At 40.6% G+C, this 26,091-nt stretch overlaps 1 protein-coding gene across 1 annotated transcript in view; it reads right to left on the bottom strand.

The window, feature by feature from the left end:
- LOC140146039 (zinc-regulated GTPase metalloprotein activator 1-like) overlaps window positions 1-26,091 on the bottom strand; it is a 191,864-nt gene that overhangs the window by 158,503 nt on the left and 7,270 nt on the right. The window contains exons 2-3 of the mRNA XM_072167781.1: window positions 3,390-3,476; window positions 1,543-1,639 (exon numbers count right to left, since the gene is read on the bottom strand). Coding sequence (XP_072023882.1) covers window positions 1,543-1,619 — 77 coding nt within the window. The 5' untranslated portion in view covers window positions 1,620-1,639; window positions 3,390-3,476. The remainder of the gene's footprint in view (window positions 1-1,542; window positions 1,640-3,389; window positions 3,477-26,091) is intronic.

Here is a 26,091-nt window from a genome sequence, read left to right as displayed (position 1 = left end):
TTAAGGTACTTATGTTATTTTTTTGAAAATTGCAGTCACACATGTAATACTAGCCCTAACAAAAATAAGAGCATCCGGTTACATTTGCAGCGCTGGACAGAGTCGAGAGTAGAGAACAAATGGGTTCCAGTACTGTTAGTCACTGATCCAGTACCAGTTCTGCAGCAGAAACTCAGAAAATTGGAACAGTGTAACAAAAAGAACTCTTTAAAACTCTGTAAAACTCAGAAACTTTCCAGCAATTCCAGGCACTGATCCAGCACGAGTCCTGGAGTGGAATGCCCTTGACAACACTGTTGTAAATGAAACATGATTTAACACCTTCAAACAGGAACTTTATCAGTAAACCTCATACCCCTGCACAAGCCTGGCATCATACTCTAATCGAGCCCAGCCAGTATAAGACCTAAGAGCAGAAGCAGAAACCCTCCCAAAAAATTTAACATTAGCAGATAGGTCAGGTCTGCTTGTTCTCTATTCAGTGAACGGCTCTTTTCAGAGCCATCAGTAGGCAAGGGCAGCCTACATGTCTCATTTTTAGGTACTTTGTCCTGAAGAAGTCATAGCTACTCCTGACCCCACTAAACTTACTAATAGCAGGGGTGTGAGTGACCTCTATTGAAAAAAGAGGAACTTTATTCAAAAAAGAGGAAAAGCACTGAAATATGCTCAAAATGGGCTGAAAAGAAAAGAAAAAGCTAAAATTTCCAAAAAAGAGGAATTCAGCTTAAAAAGAGGAGATTTCACACCCATGTAATAGTTGTAAATATGAACTCCTGTTGTAAAAGCCTATCCTACTAAGGACCATTATTAATAAGGCAATTAGAGTATCTTCAGTTATTAATGGAGTGGTTCAGGACAGAGCTCTCTGTTCAGAGATTGAAGTGGATTTACCAGCGTTTCGCATTGAAATTGTGCTGCTCCTGTTATCTTGAGGTTTCCTGAGTTTAAGCTCAGGACCACCACTGGAAATAGCCTGGAGTTACTCATTGCTTTGTCAGGAAATTGGGACAAGGGCAAACATATTTTAAAAGCTACATTCAAGGAAAATAATGTTAGCACACTTATAGTGTGTTAACATCAGTTGTTCCCCCCCCCCAAGCCATGTTGGTAGCACACCTGTGATCACTGATCAGACACCTCCACATGTGATTGCTGGTGAGTGTGGCCTAACAGGGCTGATTCACATGACTTGTGTAACTCTTCTGCAGAGTTGTGATATGGTATAAGTATTCATCATGTGAGTGTAAGAAAGTCATGCCTTTTGTCACTTAAAATGTGCACATTGTTGATGAATTAAATCTTGTGGGGTAATGGGGTTTGAGATGCTTCCAGGAGCAATTTTCATCACCTGATGAACACTCTCAAACCCCAATGCCTCATCAGGTAGGCCTAAACATTTGTCAAGTGTTTTGCATCCCTCTGCAAATGCGATTTCATGTGGCAGCCATTGCACTCACATGACAATATTTATTTTCCTTTACTGTAACATTCACATTATTCTATCATGATTAATCATAAGAATGACCTTTGACATCTTACTTGACAGAGCAGCATAGGCATCCATTTCGTAATTCCAACCACTCTTCATACAGCTCACCTGATTGGCCAATAGACATTGATTTCTCAATGGCAGTGCCTGTATATATGTGAACAAGAAAACAACATCTCAGTATTGTATAAAGGGAACAAAAATGTGTATCACTAGATTGTTTCACTATGTGTAAGCAACTCAGTATGGCATAGTGTAAACAGACCCATATGCTTATCATTACGTTTATCATCAAGGACTCTGTTGCACTTCTCTCAGCATATACAGCTTTATACCCTGCCCTCAAAGGTACAGCGGCTCTGCACATAGACTCAGGATGACATAGTGTACACAGACCCTAACCCTGATGAGAGGCCTGAAGTATTCATTATGCTTATCATCAAGGACTCTGTTGCAATTCTCAGCATTCAGCTTTATACCCTGCCCTGAAACGTACGACGGCTCTGCACACAGACTCAGTATGGCATAGTGTACACAGACCCTAATCCTGATGAGAGCCCTGGAGTATTTATGCTTATCATCGTGGACTCTGTTGCAATTCTCTCAGCATATACAGCTTTAATACCCTGCCTTCAAAGGTACAGCAGCTCTGCACACAGACTCAGTATGACATAGTGTACACAGACCCTAACCCTGATGAGAGCCCTGAAGTATTCATTATGCTTATCATCAATCCTCTGTTGCAATTCTCTCAGCATATACAGCTTTAATACCCTGCCTTCAAAGGTACAGCAGCTCTGCATATAGACTCAGTATCGCATAGTGTACACAGACCCTAACCCTGATGAGAACCCTGAAGTATTCATTATGCTTATCATCCAGGACTCTGTTGCAATTCTCTCAGCATATACAGCTTTAATACCTGCCTTCAAAGGTTCAGCGGCTCTGCACATAGACTCAGTATGGCATAGTGTACACAGACCCTAACCCTGATGAGAGCCCTAAGTATTCATTATGCTTATCATCAAGGACTCTGTTGCAATTCTCTCAGCATATACAGCTTTAACACCCTGCCTTCAAATGTACAGCGGCTCTGCACATAGACTCAGTATGGCATAGTGTACACAGACTCTAACCCTAATGAGAACCCTGAAGTATTCATTATGCTTATCATCAAGGACTCTATTGCAATTCTCTCAGCATATACAGCTTTAATACCCTGCCTTCAAATGAACAGCGGCTCTGTACATAGACTCAGTATGGCATAGTATACACAGACCCTAACCCTGATGAGAACCCTGAAGTATTCATTATGCTTATCATCAAGGACTCTGTTGCAATTCTCTCAGCATATACAGCTTTAATACCTGCCTGCAAAGGTACAGCAGCTCTGCACATAGACTCAGTATGGCATAGTATACACAGACCCTAACCCTGATGAGAACCCTGAAGTATTCATTATGCTTATCATCAAGGACTCTGTTGCAATTCTCTCAGCATATACAGCTTTAATACCTGCCTGCAAAGGTACAGCAGCTCTGCACATAGACTCAGTATGGCATAGTGTACACAGACCCTAACCCTGATGAGAGCCCTAAGTATTCATTATGCTTATCATCAAGGACTCTGTTGCAATTCTCTCAGCATATACTGCTTTAATACCCTGCCTTCAAAGGTACAGCATAGTGTATACAGACCCTAATAATAATCGATCCTCTGCTGCTTTAACATCTTATCTTGGAAGATAATTCATTCATAAATTTGATGGAATTTTGTTGTACAGGTGCATTGAAAAGGGGGAACTTACACATTCATTATTCGTAAAACTCTGTTTAAGGGCGCTTATTAGGGAAAGGGGCCTATTACACAGTTACTACATAAGTGTATACATGCATACCTTCACCAAATTCATTGAGTATAACAGCAATTTTCTTGTTGTGTTGTTCTGTCAGGATGTAGTTCAACAAAGTCGTCTTGCCAGCTCCTGGTAAGAATGAAAGATATAAATAATCAAATGTTAGTGCTACTACAATCAGTCAAAACAATTCAAATGCATTTCATAACCAATAGTATGAAGGCTCCACTTGGTATCCCCCTCATTTGTCAATGTTGGAGGGTCTCATACATTGTATACCTGTTGGAGGGGGGTCTCACAAACCTGTTGACAACATGACTTTGTCCAACATTTCATAACCAATAGTATGAAGGCTCCACTTGGTATCCCCCTCATTTGTCAATGTTGGAGGGTCTCATACATTGTAAACCTGTTGACAACATGACTTTGTCCAACATTGAATAACCAATAGTATGAAGGCTCCACTTGGTATCCCCCTCATTTGTCAATGTTGGAGCGTCTCATACATTGTAAACCTGTTGACAACATGACTTTGTCCAACATTGAATAACCAATAGTATGAAGGCTCCACTTGGTATCCCCCTCATTTGTCAATGTTGGAGGGTCTCATACATTGTAAACCTGTTGACAACATGACTTTGTCCAACATTTCATAACCAATAGTATGAAGGCTCCACTTGGTATCCCCCTCATTTGTCAATGTTGGAGCGTCTCATACATTGTAAACCTGTTGACAACATGACTTTGTCCAACATTGAATAACCAATAGTATGAAGGCTCCACTTGGTATCCCCCTCATTTGTCAATGTTGGAGGGTCTCATACATTGTAAACCTGTTGACAACATGACTTTGTCCAACATTGAATAACCAATAGTATGAAGGCTCCACTTGGTATCCCCCTCATTTGTCAATGTAGGAGCATCTCATACATTGTAAACCTGTTGACAACATGACTTTGTCCAACATTGAATTTGGAGAGCAATTTTTCCTTGATGGTTGCTATGGCAACATAGGAAAAAATAACAACAGCACTTTATATAATGCAAATGATGAAAAAAATAGTACTCAGGAGGTTGTGCTGATCGTCTCTGAAAGACCTGAAACCTAATTGAAAGTCAAACATGCCTACCCGCTGATATACAGAGTGAAGGGGATGTGCACTTCCCCCTCGAAACTCAGTTATGATTGTGACTGGTGTTATGAGTCGTACTTGACTCAAGGCCAAAATCACCTTTTACCCGAACTCACACGAATGCACAACACAAATACACTGTTTGATTAAGCTAACATAATCTAAGTCTTTAATTGAAAACAAAGTATGCTTGGTACATATAACAACAATATACACTAAAATCACACAATCAGTTTTACTCTATCGGTACTTAACCAGCGGTCTTCTTGTTGGTGATTCTAGAGTTCTTGCAATGTTCTGGACGACTGATGTAATATATCCTTATTCACTTGTCCTGCGAAAATCAGCGAAGTCCATAGTACACTTGCATTTATAAATCCTTGCGTATAAAATCCTCATACGAAAATGATGGTGCTTCCTCTGATCATGATTATAACTCCTTTGCGCTGCTATCTCCACAAATAGTGTTTCTTTCACCGATCACTCTTTTCCCAGGGAACAGGTTTCTTTAACACAGCTCCGCTGTTTTTTGACAGATGCGTGGCCTTCACAAACCCAGCAAACTCCAGCAATTTGACAAAAGAACTTTTAATCCTTTGATGAGGAAGAGCACTTTTGTGTGCTCGCTGTCTTCTTCGTTGCTGTATTAAAATTAGCTCAATTATTGGCTATATAAACTGGTTAAAATGTACTTCTTTTTTGAAGCATGAAGACCATCGCACACATGTGGAGTTTCTCAATCTCCCACAGCATTCTGTAAAGTCCCAACAAAAGCCTCCAGCTTTTTATATCAGTACTCATGCAAAAAACCCATCATCTATTAATAAACCATTACTTCAATCACATTTTCACAACATTGCTGCAATCTTGGGATTTCCCAATATTAATTATACACATTCACCTTTCACATTACATCACTTCCTGGGGGGTTTCTGACTATGGTGCAATATACTGAACTGGGGATTTCCAAGTTCCAAACATAGATCTGACTTTGTTTACAATAATTTGGGGGAATACCAAAATGACTTTCCACACCATTGTCTTGCACGCATAAGGGGTTTCCCATCTCATGAAATACTTTCAGCTTGTAAACAAAGTTAAATAATTAAATTAAATCAAATTACTCAGGGCACATCACACTGGTATCTTCTTTGTTGACACTGGAGCAGTTATGATTCTTTGTTGATACTGGAACAAGCTCAGGGCTCTCTGACATGCCTGCCTACACCATTGCCCCCTCACCCAGGCCCTCACCCAAGACTTGCCTAGAAATCCAGTTATGATTGGGACGGGAGAACTTCGCTATTCCGAAGGTTCGCTATTCCGAAGGTTCGCTATTCCGAAGGTTCACTATTCCAAAAATTAAGAAGGTTCTCTATTACGAAGGTTCTCTATTCCGAAAACAGAAAAGGTTCTCTATTCCGAATATGAAAAAGGGTTCTCTATTCCGAATATGAAAAATGGGTTCTCTATTCCGAAAACGAAAGAAGGTTCTTTATTCCGAAATAAGTCACCGTGTTCTCTACTCCGAATATGTAAAAAGAGTCTCTATTCCGAATATGAAAAAAGGGTTCTCCCTACCAAAATCAAAACAGGTTCTTTATTCGAAATGAGGCCCGAAAAGGAAAGAAGAGAGCTTTAGTGAGTATGTAATTGTAAAACAGCTTAATAAGCAAAGAAAAGATGGACCCATAAAAAGAGAGACCTCGGAGGGCCCGTAAAAAGCAAAGAAGAGATACCTAGGCCTAATGGACAAGAAAAGAGACCTTTGTTGGCCCGTAGGCCCTAAAACAAGGTATCTTTTCTTTACCTTTTACGGGCCCCTGAGGTCCCTTTTCTTTGCTTGTACTGCCCCATAGTAAGGTATGTTTTCTTCACTTTTTACGGGCCCCCTGGGCCCCCGGATAACGCACCCGGTTACCCCCCTTTGTCGGTGACACTGGATGTAGGCCTACATAATGGTAAAATTATGTTGAATTTTCAGTTCGACTGATTGGCAATACTTGATGACCATGCATGATGACGGTGAGGTGACTACCTTATATGCAAATTGTATGCAAAGTAGCTAATTTTCTATTGTTCTTCACGTGCAAAACGTTGCAGACTCCACAGTTACAAACCTCAAACTGTTCTCTACTTTTACAAATAATTAGAAGAACTCAAAGTAAAAAAAAAAAAAAAACACATGACACATTGTAAAGCGGAATTGGTATTTGGAATAGAGAACCATTTTTCATATTCGAGTAGAGAACACGGTGACTTGTTTCGAATAAAGAACCTTTATTCGTTTTCGAATAGAGGACCCATATTTGAATATTCGAATAGAGAACCTTTTTCATATTCGAATAGAGAACCTTTTATTTTCGGAATAGAGAACCTGTTTGTGTTTTGGGAATTTTCGAATAGAGAACCTTCGTAATAGAGAACCGTTTTTGAATATCGAACCTTTAATTACATTCGAATAGCGAATGGTAAAATTACACGCTTCGAAAAGCGAACCTTCGAATATCGAACCTTCGAATGGCGGACCTTCGAATAGCGAGAGAGACCCCATTGGGACTGATATCTTCTTTGTTGACACTGGAACCAGCTCACGGCACTCATGCATCTTCTGAACTGTCTGACACGCCTGGCTACACCACTGCCCCCTCATCCAGGCCCTCACCCAAGACTTGCCTAGAAACCCAGTTATGATTCTTTGTTGATACTGGAACAAGCTCAGGGCACTCATGCATCTTCTGAACTGTCTGACATGCCTGCCTACACCACTGCCCCCTCACCCAGGCCCTCACCGAGGCACTCACCCAAGACTTGCCTTAAAACCCAGTTATGATTCTTTGTTGATACAGGAACAAACTCAGGGTACTCATCTTCTGAACTGTCTGACATGCCTGCCTACACCACTACCCCCTCACCCAAGCCCTCACCCAAGACTTGCCTAGAAACCCAGTTATAATTCTTTGTTGACACTGAAACCAGCTCAGGGCACTCATGCATCTCCTGAACTGTTTGACATGCCTGCCTGCACCACTGCCCCCTCACCCAGGCCCTCACCCAAGACTTGCGTAGAAACCCAGTTATGATTGTGACTGGTATATTCTTTGTTGACACTGGAACCAGTTCAGGGCACTCATCATCTGAACTGTCTGACATGCCTGCCTACACCACTGCCCCCCCCCCTCACCCAGGCCCTCACTCAAGACTTGCCTAGAAACCCAGTTATGATTGTGACTGGTATCTTCTTTGTTGACACTGGAACCAGCTCAGGGCACTCATCTTCTGAACTGCCTGACATGCCTGTCTACACCACTGCCCCCCTCACCCAGGCCCTCACCCAAGACTTGCCTAGAAAACCAGTTATGATTGTGACTGGTATCTTCTTTGTTGACACTGGAACCAGTTCAGGGCACTCATCATCTGAACTGTCTGACATGCCTGCCTACACCACTGCCCCCCCTCACCCAGGCCCTCACTCAAGACTTGCCTAGAAACCCAGTTATGATTGTGACTGGTATCTTCTTTGTTGACACTGGAACCAGCTCAGGGCACTCATCTTCTGAACTGCCTGACATGCCTGTATACACCACTGCCCCCCTCACCCAGGCCCTCACCCAAGACTTGCCTAGAAACCCAGTTATGATTGTGACTGGTATCTTCTTTGTTGACACTGGAACCAGCTCAGGGCACTCATCTTCTGAACTGTCTGACATGCCTGCCTACACCACTGCCCCCCCCTCACCCAGGCCCTCACCCAAGACTTGCGTAGAAACCCAGTTATGATTGTGACTGGTATATTCTTTGTTGACACTGGAACCAGCTCAGGGTACTCATCTTCTGAACTGTCTGACATGCTTGCCTACACCACTGCTTCCCTCACCCAGGCCCTCACCCAAGACTTACTTAGAAACCCAGTTATGATTGTGACTGGTATCTTCTTTGTTGACACTGGAACCAGCTCAGGGCACTCATCTTCTGAACTGTCTGACATGCCTGCCTACACCACTGCCCCCTCACCCAGGCCCTCACCCAAGACTTGCGTAGAAACCCAGTTATGATTGTGACTGGTATATTCTTTGTTGACACTGAAACCAGCTCAGGGCACTCATGCATCTCCTGAACTGTTTGACATGCCTGCCTACACCACTGCCCCTCACCCAGGCCCTCACCCAAGACTTGCGTAGAAACCCAGTTATGATTGTGACTGGTATATTCTTTGTTGACACTGGAACCAGCTCAGGGCACTCATCTTCTGAACTGCCTGACATGCCTGTCTACACCACTGCCCCCCTCACCCAGGCCCTCACCCAAGACTTGCCTAGAAAACCAGTTATGATTGTGACTGGTATCTTCTTTGTTGACACTGGAACCAGTTCAGGGCACTCATCATCTGAACTGTCTGACATGCCTGCCTACACCACTGCCCCCCCCTCACCCAGGCCCTCACTCAAGACTTGCCTAGAAACCCAGTTATGATTGTGACTGGTATCTTCTTTGTTGACACTGGAACCAGCTCAGGGCACTCATCTTCTGAACTGCCTGACATGCCTGTCTACACTGCACTGCCCCTCACCCAGGCCCTCACCCAAGACTTGCCTAGAAACCCAGTTATGATTGTGACTGGTATCTTCTTTGTTGACACTGGAACCAGCTCAGGGCACTCATCTTCTGAACTGTCTGACATGCCTGCCTACACCACTGCCCCCCTCACACAGGCCCTCACCCAAGACTTGCGTAGAAACCCAGTTATGATTGTGACTGGTATATTCTTTGTTGACACTGGAACCAGCTCAGGGCACTCATCTTCTGAACTGTCTGACATGCTTGCCTACACCACTGCTTCCCTCACCCAGGCCCTCACCCAAGACTTACTTAGAAACCCAGTTATGATTGTGACTGGTATCTTCTTTGTTGACACTGGAACCAGCTCAGGGCACTCATCTTCTGAACTGTCTGACATGCCTGCCTACACCACTGCCCCCCCTTACCCAGGCCCTCACCCAAGACTTGCCTAGAAACCCAGTTATGGTTCTTTGTTGATACTGGAACAAGCTCAGGGCACTCATGCATCTTCTGAACTGTCTGACATGCCTGCCTGACACACCACTGCCCCCTCACCCAGGCCCTCACCTGAGACTTGCCTAGAAATTCAGTTTCAACCCAGGCAATTCCGTAATTACGTAAAAAAAAATAAAAAATTGTCAAAATTTCAAAATCGTCAAAATTTGATTGTTTCATATCGAAGGATAGAATGTAGTTTACTGATCTACTATTGAATTTCATCTGACATAATAATAACGTTGTGGACGTGCGTAGAAACCCAGTTATGATTGTGACTGGTATCTTCTTTGTTGACACTGGAACCAACTCAGGGCACTCATCTTCTGAACTGCCTGACATGCCTGTCTACACCACTGCCCCCCTCACCCAGGCCCTCACCCAAGACTTGCCTAGAAAACCAGTTATGATTGTGACTGGTATCTTCTTTGTTGACACTGGAACCAGTTCAGGGCACTCATCATCTGAACTGTCTGACATGCCTGCCTACACCACTGCCCCCCCCCTCACCCAGGCCCTCACTCAAGACTTGCCTAGAAACCCAGTTATGATTGTGACTGGTATCTTCTTTGTTGACACTGGAACCAGCTCAGGGCACTCATCTTCTGAACTGCCTGACATGCCTGTCTACACCACTGCCCCCCACACCCAGGCCCTCACCCAAGACTTGCCTAGAAACCCAGTTATGATTGTGACTGGTATCTTCTTTGTTGACACTGGAACCAGCTCAGGGCACTCATCTTCTGAACTGTCTGACATGCCTGCCTACACCACTGCCCCCACACCCAGGCCCTCACCCAAGACTTGCCTTGAAACCCAGTTATGATTGTGACTGGTATCTTCTTTGTTGACACTGGAACCAGCTCAGGGCACTCATCTTCTGAACTGTCTGACATGCCTGCCTACACCACTGCCCCCCACACCCAGGCCCTCACCCAAGACTTGCCTAGAAACCCAGTTATGATTGTGACTGGTATCTTCTTTGTTGACATTGGAACCAACTCAGGGCACTCATCTTCTGAACTGTCTGACATGCCTGCCTACACCACTGCCCCCCTCACCCAGGCCCTCACCCAACACTTGCCTAGAAATCCAGTTATGATTGTGACTGGTATCTTCTTTGTAGACACTGGAACCAACTCAGGGCACTCATCTTCTGAACTGTCTGACATGCCTGCCTACACCACTGCCCCCCACACCCAGGCCCTCACCCAAGACTTGCCTAGAAATCCAGTTATGATTGTGACTGGTATCTTCTTTGTAGACACTGGAACCAGCTCAGGGCACTCATCTTCTGAACTGTCTGACATGTTGGCAATCAATTCACTGATACTTGCAACTTATGAAATCTAGATGTAGATCTGCAATGTACAAACATCAACAGTCAAGAATTACATACGGAAAACACAACAGAGCCAAGGCCAAAGAAAAAAACAAACATTTGTCTCCTGCACGCATAGCTTTAAAAACTGCCCTTTTTCAGCATTTTTTCCATAGATTGCGGAAAAATGTTTAAAAAATGAAATAAATAAACAAATAACGCTGGTGTCGCTCTTTTTAAAGGATTTTCTTGTAGATAAAATACAGCCCGTATTTCAGGAAACTGTGCCTGCACATTGATAACCTTACAGATGCTTCGGCATACTGCGACAACACACAATATCGATAGCGTGAACACTAGGGTTGCAGTACTTAGAGCCGGTTTGACAGCTCTGTTTACCTTTCAGAGAACTCGGTGTGCAGCTGTTCCCCGAAAATTTGACTGCCAGGTAAAGGCTTTGGAAATACACAAATAAACATGATTGTTCATGTCAAAATCAGAAAGAAAACTGGCAGCTCCATACCCCAATGGGCCCTGCATAGGGTGGAGGAGCTTACTGAAATCTTCTTTGATGGGAGTAGCGGTTTATTAATACATATTTTATATTTATTTAATTTTTTCATTGCACTGTGGTGTTGTCACATTTAGATCCATGGGGAAAAAACAACAAATTCACATTGCCCAAAAATGTTTAAAGAAACAACACATAGCAAATACCAAAACCTCTTCTATGGGCCCAACTGATTTATGTTTTGGAGATTTTTGGTTGTTGCTGCTATATAATGCATGTAAAATCAGGCGGGTTTGTTTGTGTGCAAAAGTAGATTGATTTTGACTGAAAAAGGTGAGCGATGCAAGTGAAAAAAATTGGAATTTTTTTTTACAGATTGTGGTGATTTTTTTAGGATAGGCCTCATTTGAAAAACAACCAAAAAGGCCCGCAAAAATGCCCAAACTACAAACCCTACCTGGAAGGTCCATCCGCCAGGAGAACAGGTTTTTCCAAGTCACTTAATACTTGAACTTTTTATTAATAAGCCCTATGCCGGGGAGGGGAGTACTCACATGTCACAGCTATTCTACGGGTATGTGCCGTGGCGGTGACCTCATTACCCCCCTTTTCAGGTCTGACAACCATTCCCTAGGCCCCCCAAATTCTCTCTTGCCTCACAATTCAAACCGTTCCCCAGACTCCATAATTCATTTGATTGCAGCTAGTCTCAGTCTGGATCAGCATGTTGTCTACAGGCATGAAAACTGGTCTTGAAAAAAACACTGAAAACCATGTTTTTTTTTAATTTTCTGTTAATTTGATTCAGAAATAGGCTGAAAAAAACTGAAAACATATGGTCATTTTCACGGTAAAGGGTGTAACTTTGGATTTTTAACATTTTGATCCGTAGTGTTCTAATAAAGCGACAGAATTCCATGATTTTTGGCCATATAAGTCATCTAGTTAGCAGCTACCTTGGGTAGCATAATCATCTTTGGGAGTTACTGCGTTCAGTTTTAGCAGGCTTAAATGTATGTGATATTGCCATTTTGAAAAACTATAAAAAACAGTAACATTTTTGTAAAACCCTGTGTTTTCTTCAGTTAGTTCATGGATAATTTTTCTTATCCTGAAAGTACGGTCATATGTTCAGTAAACACTGCTACATTAGATTTAATTGTGAACAGCCCTGTATTTTTGAGAACCGGACTTCGATATGTGTCGTTTCGGAGGCTTGATTTTCCGTTAACAATTGTTAACAAACTTTGTGGGTATAGCTTTGGTTCATAATTCTTGGTTATTTCTTCACTTCTTCTTGATTCATAACAGTTCATATCTGAACTTGAAATGGGTAACAAAAATTAGTTGATTTGCAAGCTTTTAAAATTTTTATAAAATCTTGACTTCAAAGAGCCGTTTTTCCGTTAACTTTTTGGAAGCCTCCGAAACAAACTGTTCAGCAAGCTTTGGCAAATATAAATAAAAGAGCTCATCCAATTCTATTTATCAAAGTGTAGCAAAGTAGATCCTCAAGTCACTTGTTATTAAATCGTGGAGATATACATGTATATCACCGTTTGAAAATGGGAGCCAATACAAACTTTCCGTTAACAATTGAAGCCTCCGAAACAAATGAAGCCTCCGAAACAACAATAAGATTAATTATCATCTATGCATATCTAAATTGGTGTGTTTCATACTGATATCTGCATTGTAATTATTACTTGATATGTGCAGAATGTCATAAATTAAAAAAAAAATTGATATTATGGTTAATGTTTGAAAAATATACTGATATCCAACAAAGCCTGTTTCGGAGGCTTCACATGCAAGTTAACACCACACTTAACAAATGGGTGAAAAAATTAACATGTGATAAATCTACAATATCTGCCGCATAGAATCATTGATTCAATACACACAAGGAAATAACAGCTTAGATGATCCCAACACTGTTGTTTTCAAAAAAACTACTTCTGTAAAGTTTAACAATTGTTAACATGAAGCCTCCGAAACAAAAAAAAAAATGACTTGCTGTGATAATTTAATTTTTGTCACAACTGAAATTCAATACTTAGAAGCAAAGCATGAAAATTGGTAATTGTGATATTTTTACCTATTTTTTTATGTCAACTTGTAGTAGTTAGCAATGTATTTTACTTTTATGATCACCTGTGTTGTTAACTGAAGCCTCCGAAACACAAATCGCTTGAATTGCCAATTCTAAAAAATAACTCTGATTTCTGTGAAACTTGGCTGGGAGGTTCCTGTTATCAAGTAGTATTTGTACATGAAGTTAGACATTCAAATTATTTTAGGAACCCAATTAAAACTTAAAAAATATGTTTAAGGTTTGGAAATTTCCATTGTAAATGACATTTGATGTTAAAAATTTTCAAAACTGCAATTACAAACATAGCAAAACATGGTATAAAATTTAACTTATATTTGTTGACTTACTTTGGAATGGGATTTCACATGTATTCCAGCTTTCATGTCATAATTTTCTGAGGTTATGTAAAATACATTTTTTCTTAGATGTTAACCAAAATGTTATGGAAATGTCAAATTTTTATTAGAAATCAAAAGGTTTAAGCCTTGAAACATTATTTTACTGGAATTTAAGTTGCTTCTATGCATGATTTCAGTAAATAGAAACATATTTAAGTGGTTTGAAATTTTGACCCTAAAAATCAAAAGTTACACCCTTTACTGTGAAAATGACCATATACAAAAACACTGAAAGCAGCTAAAATGCTGAAAAACCTTCAAAAAGTGCTTTGTCATCAATTTCTTCTATTGAAACCATTGGGTTTTTTTAAGGTGAATCTTTATCGCCACGCCATTGCATGTCACTGTGGTACAATGAAAATCACCAGACTTTTCAGCTGATGGTGACCGGGATGGTGACATGCTTATTTGGATGGAATTAAATTGCAGGAAAATGTTATGACCAAGTAACTAAAATATTTGCACTACCTTCAGCTGACCATATTGCATAGTGAATTTAGAGGTGATTTACAATCTACCAATCTTGTGGAAAGACTGCTGAATTCTGCTGAATATGGTTAATCCTAGCTCGTGTCTCGAGATACTCTATCTCACAGTTATAGCCAGCAGCCCAGCACAATTGTGTAAGGAGGGAGATTAAGAGATGAATTTGTCCGTGTAGGGAGATTAAGAGTAGGGATGCCCACTGTAAATACAGTTGCCACTAGAACGACTTCTCATTTACTGTGTGCGTGCACTCACAAATGTATTGTCTATGAAGAAACTGATCGATTTCATACAGGAAATCCCAGGCCTGTTAAATGGCGTACATACTTGTTGTGATTCAAATGTAGGCCTATATCAGGGTGTTTCAAGAAATTCCTGATTCCACCAGAAAACATTAACTAAACTTTTGCCTGATTGGTCAGTAAATAGAGAGGACCTTCCTTTATGAAGAGATCAACTTTTTTTAAAGAAAAATTTAATGAGATGAGAACTACAACAGGTTGAAGTGACACCATTCTGTGCATCACATGTTGAAACACAATTATCTCCGAATTTGGATTGATTCAGACAAGCAAACTTACATACTCATAAAATTTAACTATTTTTGAAGACAAAATGTACAGGATGTTAAGAAATTAAAGAATGTTTAAGCCTGCCGAAACCCATCTCAAATTATGCACTTCTCACCACCATGTCCATTTTAGATATGCTACATCATGGCTTCCATGCACACACACAGTATATGTAGTAAAGATAACCTTTGAGTTGGAGCAAATTTCTGAAAATTGGTAGTGATTAGTGTTACCAAACTTATATCATGATGAAATATAATCATTTTCAAGATAAAATGTGCTGACCTTAAAAGATTGAACAATGTTTAAGACTGCTGCTATTCATTTGAAAAAAGGCACTTATTGTTCAGCTCCTCTTTGGAGATATTTTCCATGGCAGCCATCTATGATCATACTAGACTACCCCGTAGTCCACTTGCCCATTGTGCATACTCTGGATATTGTATTTAAGCTTAAAACTCTGATTTAATTAATGTGTGCACAATTGATAGATTTTCACATCTGATCAGTCACCCTACTCCCTCTGTTTGTTAGCTTCCCAAGTGGACTACTGACATTGCCTTGCGGTCAGGGACGGATTTAAGCTGTGGCCCGGTGGCCCGGGGCCAGTGGATTTTGCGTCGGGCCAGTACACTTCCAACAATGCTGGCCCGGCGGGCCACAAGATTTTTGAGCCTGATATAACACTTACGCGACAAGATATCAGTGATGGTCATATTTACAGTTGTCTGCTCTGACTGTCACTTGAAAATTATATCTTTATTCAATGTTTTTTTTTTTTTGTATAATATTTATATTCTTATTCTTGCGTTGCTAGTAAGCATGGTAAGTTGGAAATATACGGCCGCTTTTTACGATGATAGTAGGCCTATGTACTACTTAGCTCTTCCATGCGCTACATAATTATATCTGATGATGATAGCGATACCGCAAATACCGCCTAGTTTGAAACTTTTGGAACTAAAAAAGGCAGGACTACTGACTGAACTTGTGTTAGTGACTACACTCTCTACATTGAGTACATTCAGTACAAAACAAATTAAAATGTTAAGGTTTGCTTGACTTTAAGGGCTCGGACAGTGATGTTTCCACATATTTTTTGTGGGGCCTGAGTGCACATCAGACATATCGTCTACATATATTATTTTTTGATATTTGCGATATGATACACATTGTATGATGACAAATAAATGATTAAAAATTGATATAGATTTTTCCCCAAAAGCACCAACAAAAGTTGGGGTTTTTTTTTAGTAGAACATATTGAAAAAGCTGGGCCAGTAAATTTATTGCAGGGCCACTAGATTTGCCATTTCACTGGCCCGGAGGGCCAGTAGAAAACTGAAACCTACATGTAAGTCTGTCCCTGCTTGCGGTTAAGATTTTTAACACGGGACTCTATGGAGAGTTAGGCCAATTTCTGGCCTAACTAAAATTGTCCATGATGTAATGCATCTTTAAATGTATCTGCCTTGTGATTGGTCGCCCATACCTCGCTATGGTTTAAATCGCCTGGGCCAGCGCCATTACCATTAACTACACCGTAAACAACTGTCTGTGGTATTTATGCGCTTTTGTGTTGACGCCGAAAGTTAATCTCTCATCAAACATCTAGCGCGTCCATGCTTAGTACTTGTAGTTAATGGACTGATAAACAAGTATGCTTGACAGTGTGTTTTTAGAGAGCAAAGTCCAGGGGGTAAAGTTCTGCTTACAATTCAAAGTTCATAGTCGAAATTTCGGGGTTCGCTATCAATAAACTGGTAGATTCCAAAATCAGAATTGTTCAGTATTAAAGTGAGCCGTTATAATTATGCAAGATAATGTTGCATTCAATTACTTTTATTGTCACTAATCGTCTGATATTTTTAACTCTTTATGACCATTTTACTATTGAATACTTTAATTTTAATAAACATCAGTATAATTTTGAGTTCAACGAAATGGGTTCATCATGACTAATACCGTAACCACCGGTATAAGCCCACCTTCGCTATAAGCCCACCCCTAATTTTCAAAACATTCTGGGAACAAGGGTGCACTCAGGTATAAGCCCAGTACTAAATTTTGGCTAAGTTCTTAAATCAAATCAATGCTTTGCTCTCATATTTAAGAACAAATATAAAAAAATATCAGTTGATGATTAACATTCCACACTAACAATTTTAAGAAATTGACATAGATGATAGAAATTACTGGTACATTGGGCATATATACTATTGGGGGATGATTGTTCTTATTTTTAAATTCAAGCACTAACCCTTCCCCGGTTATAAGCCCACCTGCATTTTTGAAGTGAAATCTGCCATCTAGGGGGGTGGGCTTATACCCGAGTGGTTACGGTAATAACATATTTTTAATAAAATTCGACTATGGCATAGTCTATGATCATACTTGAGGTTCCACCAAACAAACCATGGGTTTTGAGGTCTTATATTTTTTGTTGTATATCAACAAAATCGTTTAAATTTTCAGGATGATCTTATTTTCATATGGTTATAAGCAAATATAGTGTTCCAGATAACGCTAGTTAAAATACATTGAGAAAAATGCACCTTAAAATTGTACTTTCTGTTAGTATTCCATTTTAGACTTAAACTTTTTAACATGTTCTAGCAGCCCTATATAAAACTGTGACATTCGAAAGGCCATATCTCTGGAATGAAACGTCCGATTAAAATGATTTAAACGCCAAAATGTTTCTTTCATCAATTCCCAGCCAACACTTTAGGTCTGAATCAATTTAAAAGTAGGGGAGATTGGGGTTAGTTGAAACATTTTTCACAAAATCGTCTTTTTAACGCAAACCGATTACTTTCAAGAAACACTAACCATATCAGTATAAACATATACATACATGCTACAAATACAGCCTTAAACTTTATTGGACCTGCTTATGATTATTCATATAATCCAATTTGAAAATTTGAAAAAAAGTGTTTCAACTAACCCCACCCCTGGGGTAAGTTGAAACATAGGGTGGGGTTAGTTGAAACACGGCTTGTAAAAATTTCAAAATAATTATTATTGTGTTGTTAGGGTTATACTTCCCTTGAAGGCACCCTTTAACATACAATCAGTGTGAAAAAATGAATAAATAAATATGTGGGAGTGCGGGTCAATACTTTGGACACAAGGTGACGTGTGTCACCATGGACCAAAATATGAGAAGCCTAAAATATTATAAAATGTACTTTCTGTGTGCACTTTTTGCTTGTATTATTGCTTTTTAACCATATTAAAGCAATATTGAAGAAATGGTAAACATGTTACAAATTTTTAGATGCAATTTTCATGTGTCAACTAACCCCACCTCAAAAGTTTCAACTAACCCCGATGCCTATTTTTACATTTCAAAGTTCATTACACAAAATAAAGAATACAATAAAACTTTTATTTAACATTATTCTGGGACTTACTACTAGTGCTTATGATACTCAAAAAATAATCCCCTGAATCTTCAAACAACATGGAGATAATGCACCTTTTCTGAGGGGTATAAAAATTAGTCAGTAAGTCAAAAAACAGATATTCCTTTCCCAAGCCAACACTGGTGGGGCATCAGTGCTGTTGCTAATTTGGTGGATGACCCTTACTAATACCTATTACTAGGTGCCAGTATTTTACCAAATTAATTGTTTGTGTCAGAAAAAAATACAATGTTTCAACTTACCCCGCGTTCCAACTAACCCCAATCTCCCCTACTTCAAATTTTAGTGGACATGCCTATTAAGAGATGAATTTGTCCGTGGTGTAGCAGTTCTCCCTTCTTACACACTGACCACAGACGAATTCATCTCTTAACCTCCCTACACAGACGAATTTATCTCAACTGTTCTCTTGCAGCATGTAAAAAACACAACATCTTGGTTGTAACTTGTGCATTTTCTGTGATATCAAAGATTTTTTGTGCCGGTCGGTGACTAATATATTTAAGCTTAGTGCCGGTCGGGAAGACTCTGTGCATGGCTAGAACACTGATCTCACCGATAGGTTCACATTCGAAGCTAAAGACCATTGCATTTGAAATCTAGTTGGATTCACTGAAGCATGACACTATGTAAAGCAATTGATGTTCAGAAGTAAACACAGCCGATTACGACAAGCAATTGCATCTAAAATTGCAAAAAATTTTAGACTGTTAAAAATACCTTTTTAATTCAAAAGATACTCAATTCCATCAAATGTTGAAAATTAACATCTTAACATTCCGGAGTAGATAATGATCATATTCATAATTATCATTAATTGTCATTATGATGAATTGCTTTTCATAATTTTTAGCGACCCTTAACTCAAAAACTCTAGCTTCAAATTTGCACACGATAGTTACGCATTCGATGCTAGAGTACTTTACTATGGTTTTTCGGTCGGACAGCGGCGCACTTTTTTACACCGGAGGTTATTTATTTTGTTAATGTTGAAATTTGGATGAAAGTTATTTCGATGAGTCAACTGTATCTTTTGAGCAAGATTTGCGTATTTTGGACAGTCTAAAATTTTGCTGAAGTGTAAATTTAGCAACATTTTTGTTGCAATCGCCTGTCGTGATCGGCTGTGTTTACTTCTGAACTTCCGTTGCTTTACACGGTGTCATGCTTCAGCGAATCCGACTAGATTTTTAATGCAATGGTCTCTGGCCTAGAATGTGAAGCTATCGGTGAGCAAATTCTTGGCTAGACTTCTCGAGCAAGCGACCCTCAACTCAATATACATATCATGATATTCTTACAAATGTACCCATCCCATGAAATGATCATTACTCCCTTATATGGCAGGTTTCTTATTTCTAAAGATTGGTAGCGCATTCATGAGATGCTAATTTCTATTGTGTTCATTTCTCTCTCACTTCAATGAACATGGTGAATAAAAATGAGGGCCATCGAGTTCGCGTCCCTGAATGATAGATACATGGGTCAAATCCATGGGTTCCTACATGTACAGTCTGAGGGCCGATGACACACATTCCATGGGTGTAAATGATAGATATGTCATTATGTGTTTGTATTGTTCTCAGAAAAAATCTGGGTTTTCTACCGATGGCACTCAAGCTGAAATACAGCAAGATAATGTAAAATAGTAAAATGTACCTGTATTTTAGCTAAGGTATGATGTGTTTAATATTTTTGGTGTAAAATTCGGAACCAATTTTAAGCTTACTTACTTAACTTACAATAACAATAGTGGAAATACAGCTTGATACAGCAACTTGACATAAAATAAACTACTTGAAATGGAAACATACAATACCTTCGTACTTGCTATAATGTTTGAACAGTGAAAACGTACGATTTTGTGACGAATATCGTGAATCTTTGACAGCAAATTCAGGTTTATTTTGATTTGGGGCACCGAGTGGTAAAAACAGCCCATCACCCTTTATTAGGATAGCTCGTCGTATGACACGCCACAGAGCTTCACAGCCAGCCGGGGGGGGGGGGGGGTCTCACTAAAAAGTCTAAAATGGGTCATGGGGATGTGCGGATACATTGACCCCCATTTCTAAACTCCCTCTCACCTAATGACCAACTGTTTTGATGAACTGAACACCTCTCATTTTTTCTTGTCACCAAAAGACCTTCCCTATTTTCAAGAATTTTGGACAAATGAATTTCTGATTAATCTCTCACCGAGGCTGTTTTTTTAGTTTCAATTTTGATGACCTTTTTGAAAATTTTGTATCAACTTTTATATTTTGACCCAAAATTTGTCCCATGCTAACGGAAAGACGCCCCAGTTTTTATTTTCCTCAGTCCGAACCCTTTTTGAGAGCGCCCCTCTTTTTGGTGTCTAGGCTCTCACCGAAACTTGACCCCTAGCCTATAGTTTGGAACCGATGTCCGTACATTCCCGTCACTTTCAAAGGCAACTGGCCTCCGGTGTTGTGCAATAAGCCTACTTACCCCCCCCGGTAAAATTCCACTCGGCGTATCAAAAAATGCTGGAAGTTGAATTCTCGGTCTGCCAACAAATATTTGCCCCCACCCCCTGCACACGCCAAACATAGGCATTGTGATTTGTGTGCCAAATATCGCCCCCCGGCTTGTAAAGAGTTACGTGTACCCCCCCCCTTTTTTTTTTTTTTTTCAGGGCTGGCCAAAAAATCGTTTGTTTATTTATTTGCTGGTGGGGTTAAGTATAAGTTGATTGCCAGCCGAGTTAGGTTTTTTGTATGCTGCTCCATTGTTGGTTGTCATCAAATCTTGAAGTAGCTCAAAACATCCAGACTCAGGAAAGTCTATCTTGATCCTCTTAAAGGCATATTCAGTGACCCCAGCGAAAATTACAATTGTTTATAAATTGCCTAAGAGTGAAAGATAAATCTTTAAAATTCAGGTATTTTTGTTGATTTAGTTTAGTTTTGTGAGGGCATCCAGAGTCGGGAAAGTCTACCTTGGTCCTCTTGATTTAGTTTTGTGAGGGCATCCAGAGTCGGGAAAGTCTACCTTAATCCTCTTGATTTAGTTTTGTGAGGGCATCCAGAGTCGGGAAAGTCTACCTTGATCCTCTTAATTTAGTTTTGTGAGGGCACCCAGAGTCGGCAAAGTCTACCCTACCCTGGTCCTCTTGATTTAGCTTTGTGAGGCCATCTAGAGTCGGGAAAATCTACTTTTCTTGATCCTTTTGATTTAGTTTTGTGAGGGCATCCAGAGTCGGGAAAGTCTACCTTAATCCTCTTGATTTAGTTTTGTGAGGGCATCCAGAGTCGGGAAAGTCTACCTTGATCCTCTTAATTTAGTTTTGTGAGGGCACCCAGAGTCGGCAAAGTCTACCCTACCCTGGTCCTCTTGATTTAGCTTTGTGAGGCCATCTAGAGTCGGGAAAATCTACTTTTCTTGATCCTTTTGATTTAGTTTTGTGAGGGCACCCAGAGTCGGGAAAGGCTCTCACCGAAAGACCCCTTGTTTGGAACTGATGTCCGCACATCATCCGGTCACTTTCTAAGTCAACTGCCCCCCCCCCCCCCCGGTGTTGTGCAATAGGCCTACTGCCCCCGGTTAAATTCCAAACGGCGTATCAAAAAATGCGGCTGAATTCTCGGTCTGCCAACAAATCTTTGCCCCCCCGTGCATACGCCAAACCTAGGCCTCACAAAGTTGGGAAAGTCTACTTTTCTTGATCCTCTTGATTTAGTTTTGTGAGGGCATCCAGAGTCGGGAAAGTCTACCTTGCTCCTCTTGATTTAGTTTCGTGAGGGCATCCAGACTCAGGAAAGTCTACCTTGATCCTCTTGATTTAGTCTTGTGAGGGCATCCAGATTCGGGAAAGTCTACATTGATCTTCTCGATTTAATTTTTGTAAGGGCATCTAGAGTCGGAAAGTCTACCTTGCTCCTCTTGATTTAGTTTTGTGAGGGCATCTAGAGTCGGGAAAGTCTACCTTGGTCCTCTTGATTTAGTTTTGTGAGGGCATCCAGAGTCGGGAAAGTCTACCTTGCTCCTCTTGATTTAGTTTTGTGAGGGCATCCAGAGTCGGGAAAGTCTACCTTGCTCCTCTTGATTTAGTTTTGTGAGGGAATCCAGAGTCGGGAAAGTCTACCTTGATCCTCTTGATTTAGTTTTGTGAGGGCACCCAGAGTCGGGAAAGTCTACATTGGTCCTCTTGATTTAGTTTTGTGAGGGAATCCAGAGTCGGGAAAGTCTACCTTGGTCCTCTTGATTTAGTTTCGTGAGGGCATCTAGAGTCGGGAAATTCTACATCTCGATCCTCTTGATTTAGTTTTGTGAGGGCATCCAGAGTCGGGAAAGTCTACTTTGATCATGTTGATTTAGTTTCGTGAGGGCATCCAGAGTCGGGAAATTCTACATCTCGATCCTCTTGATTTAGTTTTGTGAGCTCCAGAGTCGGGAAAGTCTACTTTGATCATGTTGATCATCTTGATTTCGTTTTGTGAAAGTATATATCCAGTCGGGAAAGTCTACCTTGATCACGTTGATCGTCTTGATTTCGTTAGGGTATCCTGCATGCAAAGATAAGTCTACATCCTCTTGATGTTTCCCTTGATGACAGACACCAATATGCAAGTGATGCTGTTGTTGGGCTGTTTTTTTAAGGAAAGACTGTCTTCTAATTTAAAGACATAATTTACGATTTCGGTCAAATATTAGTTTTGTTCTTTGTCATAAATAATGAAATAATATTAGTAGTAAATATGTCAGGAAGATATCTGGTCATAATTTTGAGGTAAAAAAGGAAGTTAGAATCCCCACTTACTATCTATCTTGGCCGCTTATTAAACTACTGTGATTTAGGGGGAATTTGGCTGATTCTAATTAGGTGTAAGTTGGGAAAGTTGTATAAACATGACAAATATGCCAAAAAATCTGGTTTGAAAAAAATTATACATTTATGGCGTATAAGTCTTTGCCATATTTCTAAACATGCGTACCTTTAGACCAACAATGTAACAGTTATGAGGCCCAAAAGGTTCCATAATTCCAGGGTTAGACCAACAATATAGCAGTTATGAGGTCCCAAAGTTTCTATAATTCCAGGGTTAGACCAACAATTTAGCAGCTATGAGGTCCCAAAGTTTCCATAATATTCCAGGGTTAAGACAAACCTTAAAGAATAAATAGGGGTAGGGGTGTTACGTGTATTGCTGGTTGGCGTCGTGTGCATGTGTTTTCACGCTCATACGTAGGCCTATGGAATATAATGGTTTATATTGATGAGGCCGATTCATTTTGTGAGAGTATCCATAGTCAGGAAAGTCTACCTTATTGTATAATTTGCTGTCAATACAGTTAATTGGGTTTGCACAAAGTGCAAGTGGGTGTGGGGTGTACCACCATAAGCTGTCTTCAGTACACAGACTATGAATGTGTACCACCGTGAGCTAGCTGTCTTCATTAGACAGCACACACATGTGTCACCGTGAATTAGCTATCTTCAGTGGGCAGCACAATATTATGTGTATCACCGTGAGCTAGCTATCTTTAGTCAACATTACAAGCATTTTTGTGGAACCATGAGCTAGTTATCTTCAGTAGACAGCACCCGTACCCATGTACCACCATGACTTGTTTTCAGTAGACAGCACATGCATATAATTATTATGTGTACCCCTGGGAGCTAGCCATCTTCGGTTGACAAAACACGCATGTACCACAGTGAACTTGCTATCTTCAGTAGACAGCAAACGTATGCTATGTGTACCACCATGAGCTATCTTCAGTAGACTGTAACTGTCTACTGAAGAAAGCTCAGGGTGGTACATATCTGCATGTAATGTATACTGAAGATAACTCACAGTGGAGTGGTTCACATGCCTGTGCTGTCTATTGAAGATAGCGTTTGATTTGATTTGATTTGTTCGGGTTTTTGACAACCCTGGATAACCCAAGAAAGCCTCTATTGAAGCTTATTTCCATTGGGGTCCATTTGAACACCGGGACGGGTTGGGAACAGTCAGGGGTTAACACCCTACTCTTTTCGAATCTGACTGCGAGATACATGTACAGGTATGGCTCTCTGCACATGAGACCGACGGCTTAACGTCCCCTCCGAAGGACGGAGTACTTTCATGATTAATTTACCCAATTCTAAATGAACCATGGGGAGAGCGGAAGTCTGAATTTAATCTACAGAGGTTGCCAATTAATTTCAGACTTTTTTTCCCAAGTCAATATCCCAGCAAATCGCCACCACCGGGAATTGGCCCCGGGATCGGGACCTCATGCACTAAAAGCAAGTACCCTAACCATTGCGCCACGCTCTCCCTAGCTCATGGTGGTACATGTGTGTTTGTGTTATCAACTGAAGATAGCTCAGGATGGTACACATACGTGTGCTGTCTACTGAAGATAACTCACGGTGGTACGCATGTGTACAACCGTGTGCTAGCTGTTTTCAGGGGACAGCACACACACATATTTTCAGCAGAAAATACATGCATATGTGTACCACCGTGAGATATCTTCAGTAGAGACAGCACCCGCATGTGTACCACCGTGAGCTATCTATCTTCAGTAGACAGCACACACACACACACTTGTACCGCCAAGAGCTAGCAAAATTGTGAAATGACGGCCCAATTGAAGACAAGTGTTCACTTTGTGTAAATAATTGCTTTAAACATAAAGTGTCGGGTGTCCAAAGCAGAAGCGGAAAGGGCAACTGGGGTGTTCACCCTGAAAATGGAAAATCTTGCAAATTCAAGGCTCAATTATTGTGTGAAATTTTAGTTGGAAAAAGTCAGAAATCATGTAAAAATGTAAAATGTAAAAATGAAGGCCCAATTAAAGCCACTCGTGGACCATTATTATTGTAGGCCTAATTACTAAGTTATTGCATAAAGTTACAACATAAAGTGTACAGGTGTCCCAATCAGAAGTAAAAACGGCCACTTGTTTATCCATTTCTTGTCTTAGGTGAGATGAGAGACACTATTATCATTGCTTTAAATAAAAAGGACCCAAACTCAATTTGCAAAATTTTAAATTTTACACTGGTCCACGTACACTTTATAGACTTGAGACTCGCAATTACTAACGCATGCATGGATTGATGTTATAGTCAGCACCGAGTCCATCTTAATCGGACTTCGGTGACAAAAAGTGATGGGCCATGCGTATCGTCAGTCCCGCAGTCATTTTAGTCGCAAAAAGGATCCGCAGTCATTTTAGTCGCAGTCATCCGCAGTCATTTTAGTCGCAAAATGGATCCGCCCCTGCCGTAGACAGCACACACACGCGTGTACCTGTGTGAGATAGCTATCTGCAGTAGACATCACCTACATGTGTACCACTATGAGTATCTTCAGTATACAACAAACATGTGTGTACCAGTGTAATAGACAGTACACGCATGTGTACAACCGTAAGCCATCTTCAGTAGACAGCACCCACATGTGTACCACTATGTGCTAGCTGTCTTCAGTAGATAGCTCACACACGTGTACCAGATTGAGCAAGCTATCTTCAGTAGACAGCACCCACATGTGTACCACTATGAGCTAGCCATCTTCAGTAGATAGCCCACACACGTGTACCAGAGTGAGTCTTCAGTAGACAGCACCCAGATGTGTACCACTATAAAAAAAAAGCTATGAGCTAGCTATCTTCGGTAGACAACACACAAGTGTGTACCAGCATAAGCTAGCTATCTTCAGTAGACAGCACCCACATGTGTACCACTATGAGCTAGCTATCTGCAGTAGATAGCACACACA

Source organism: Amphiura filiformis, chromosome 2 (genome assembly GCF_039555335.1).
Source record: "Amphiura filiformis chromosome 2, Afil_fr2py, whole genome shotgun sequence".
NCBI lineage: Eukaryota > Metazoa > Echinodermata > Ophiuroidea > Amphilepidida > Amphiuridae > Amphiura > Amphiura filiformis.
Note: the sequence above shows the minus strand (reverse complement) of the source record. Positions and strands in the feature narration are given on the sequence as shown.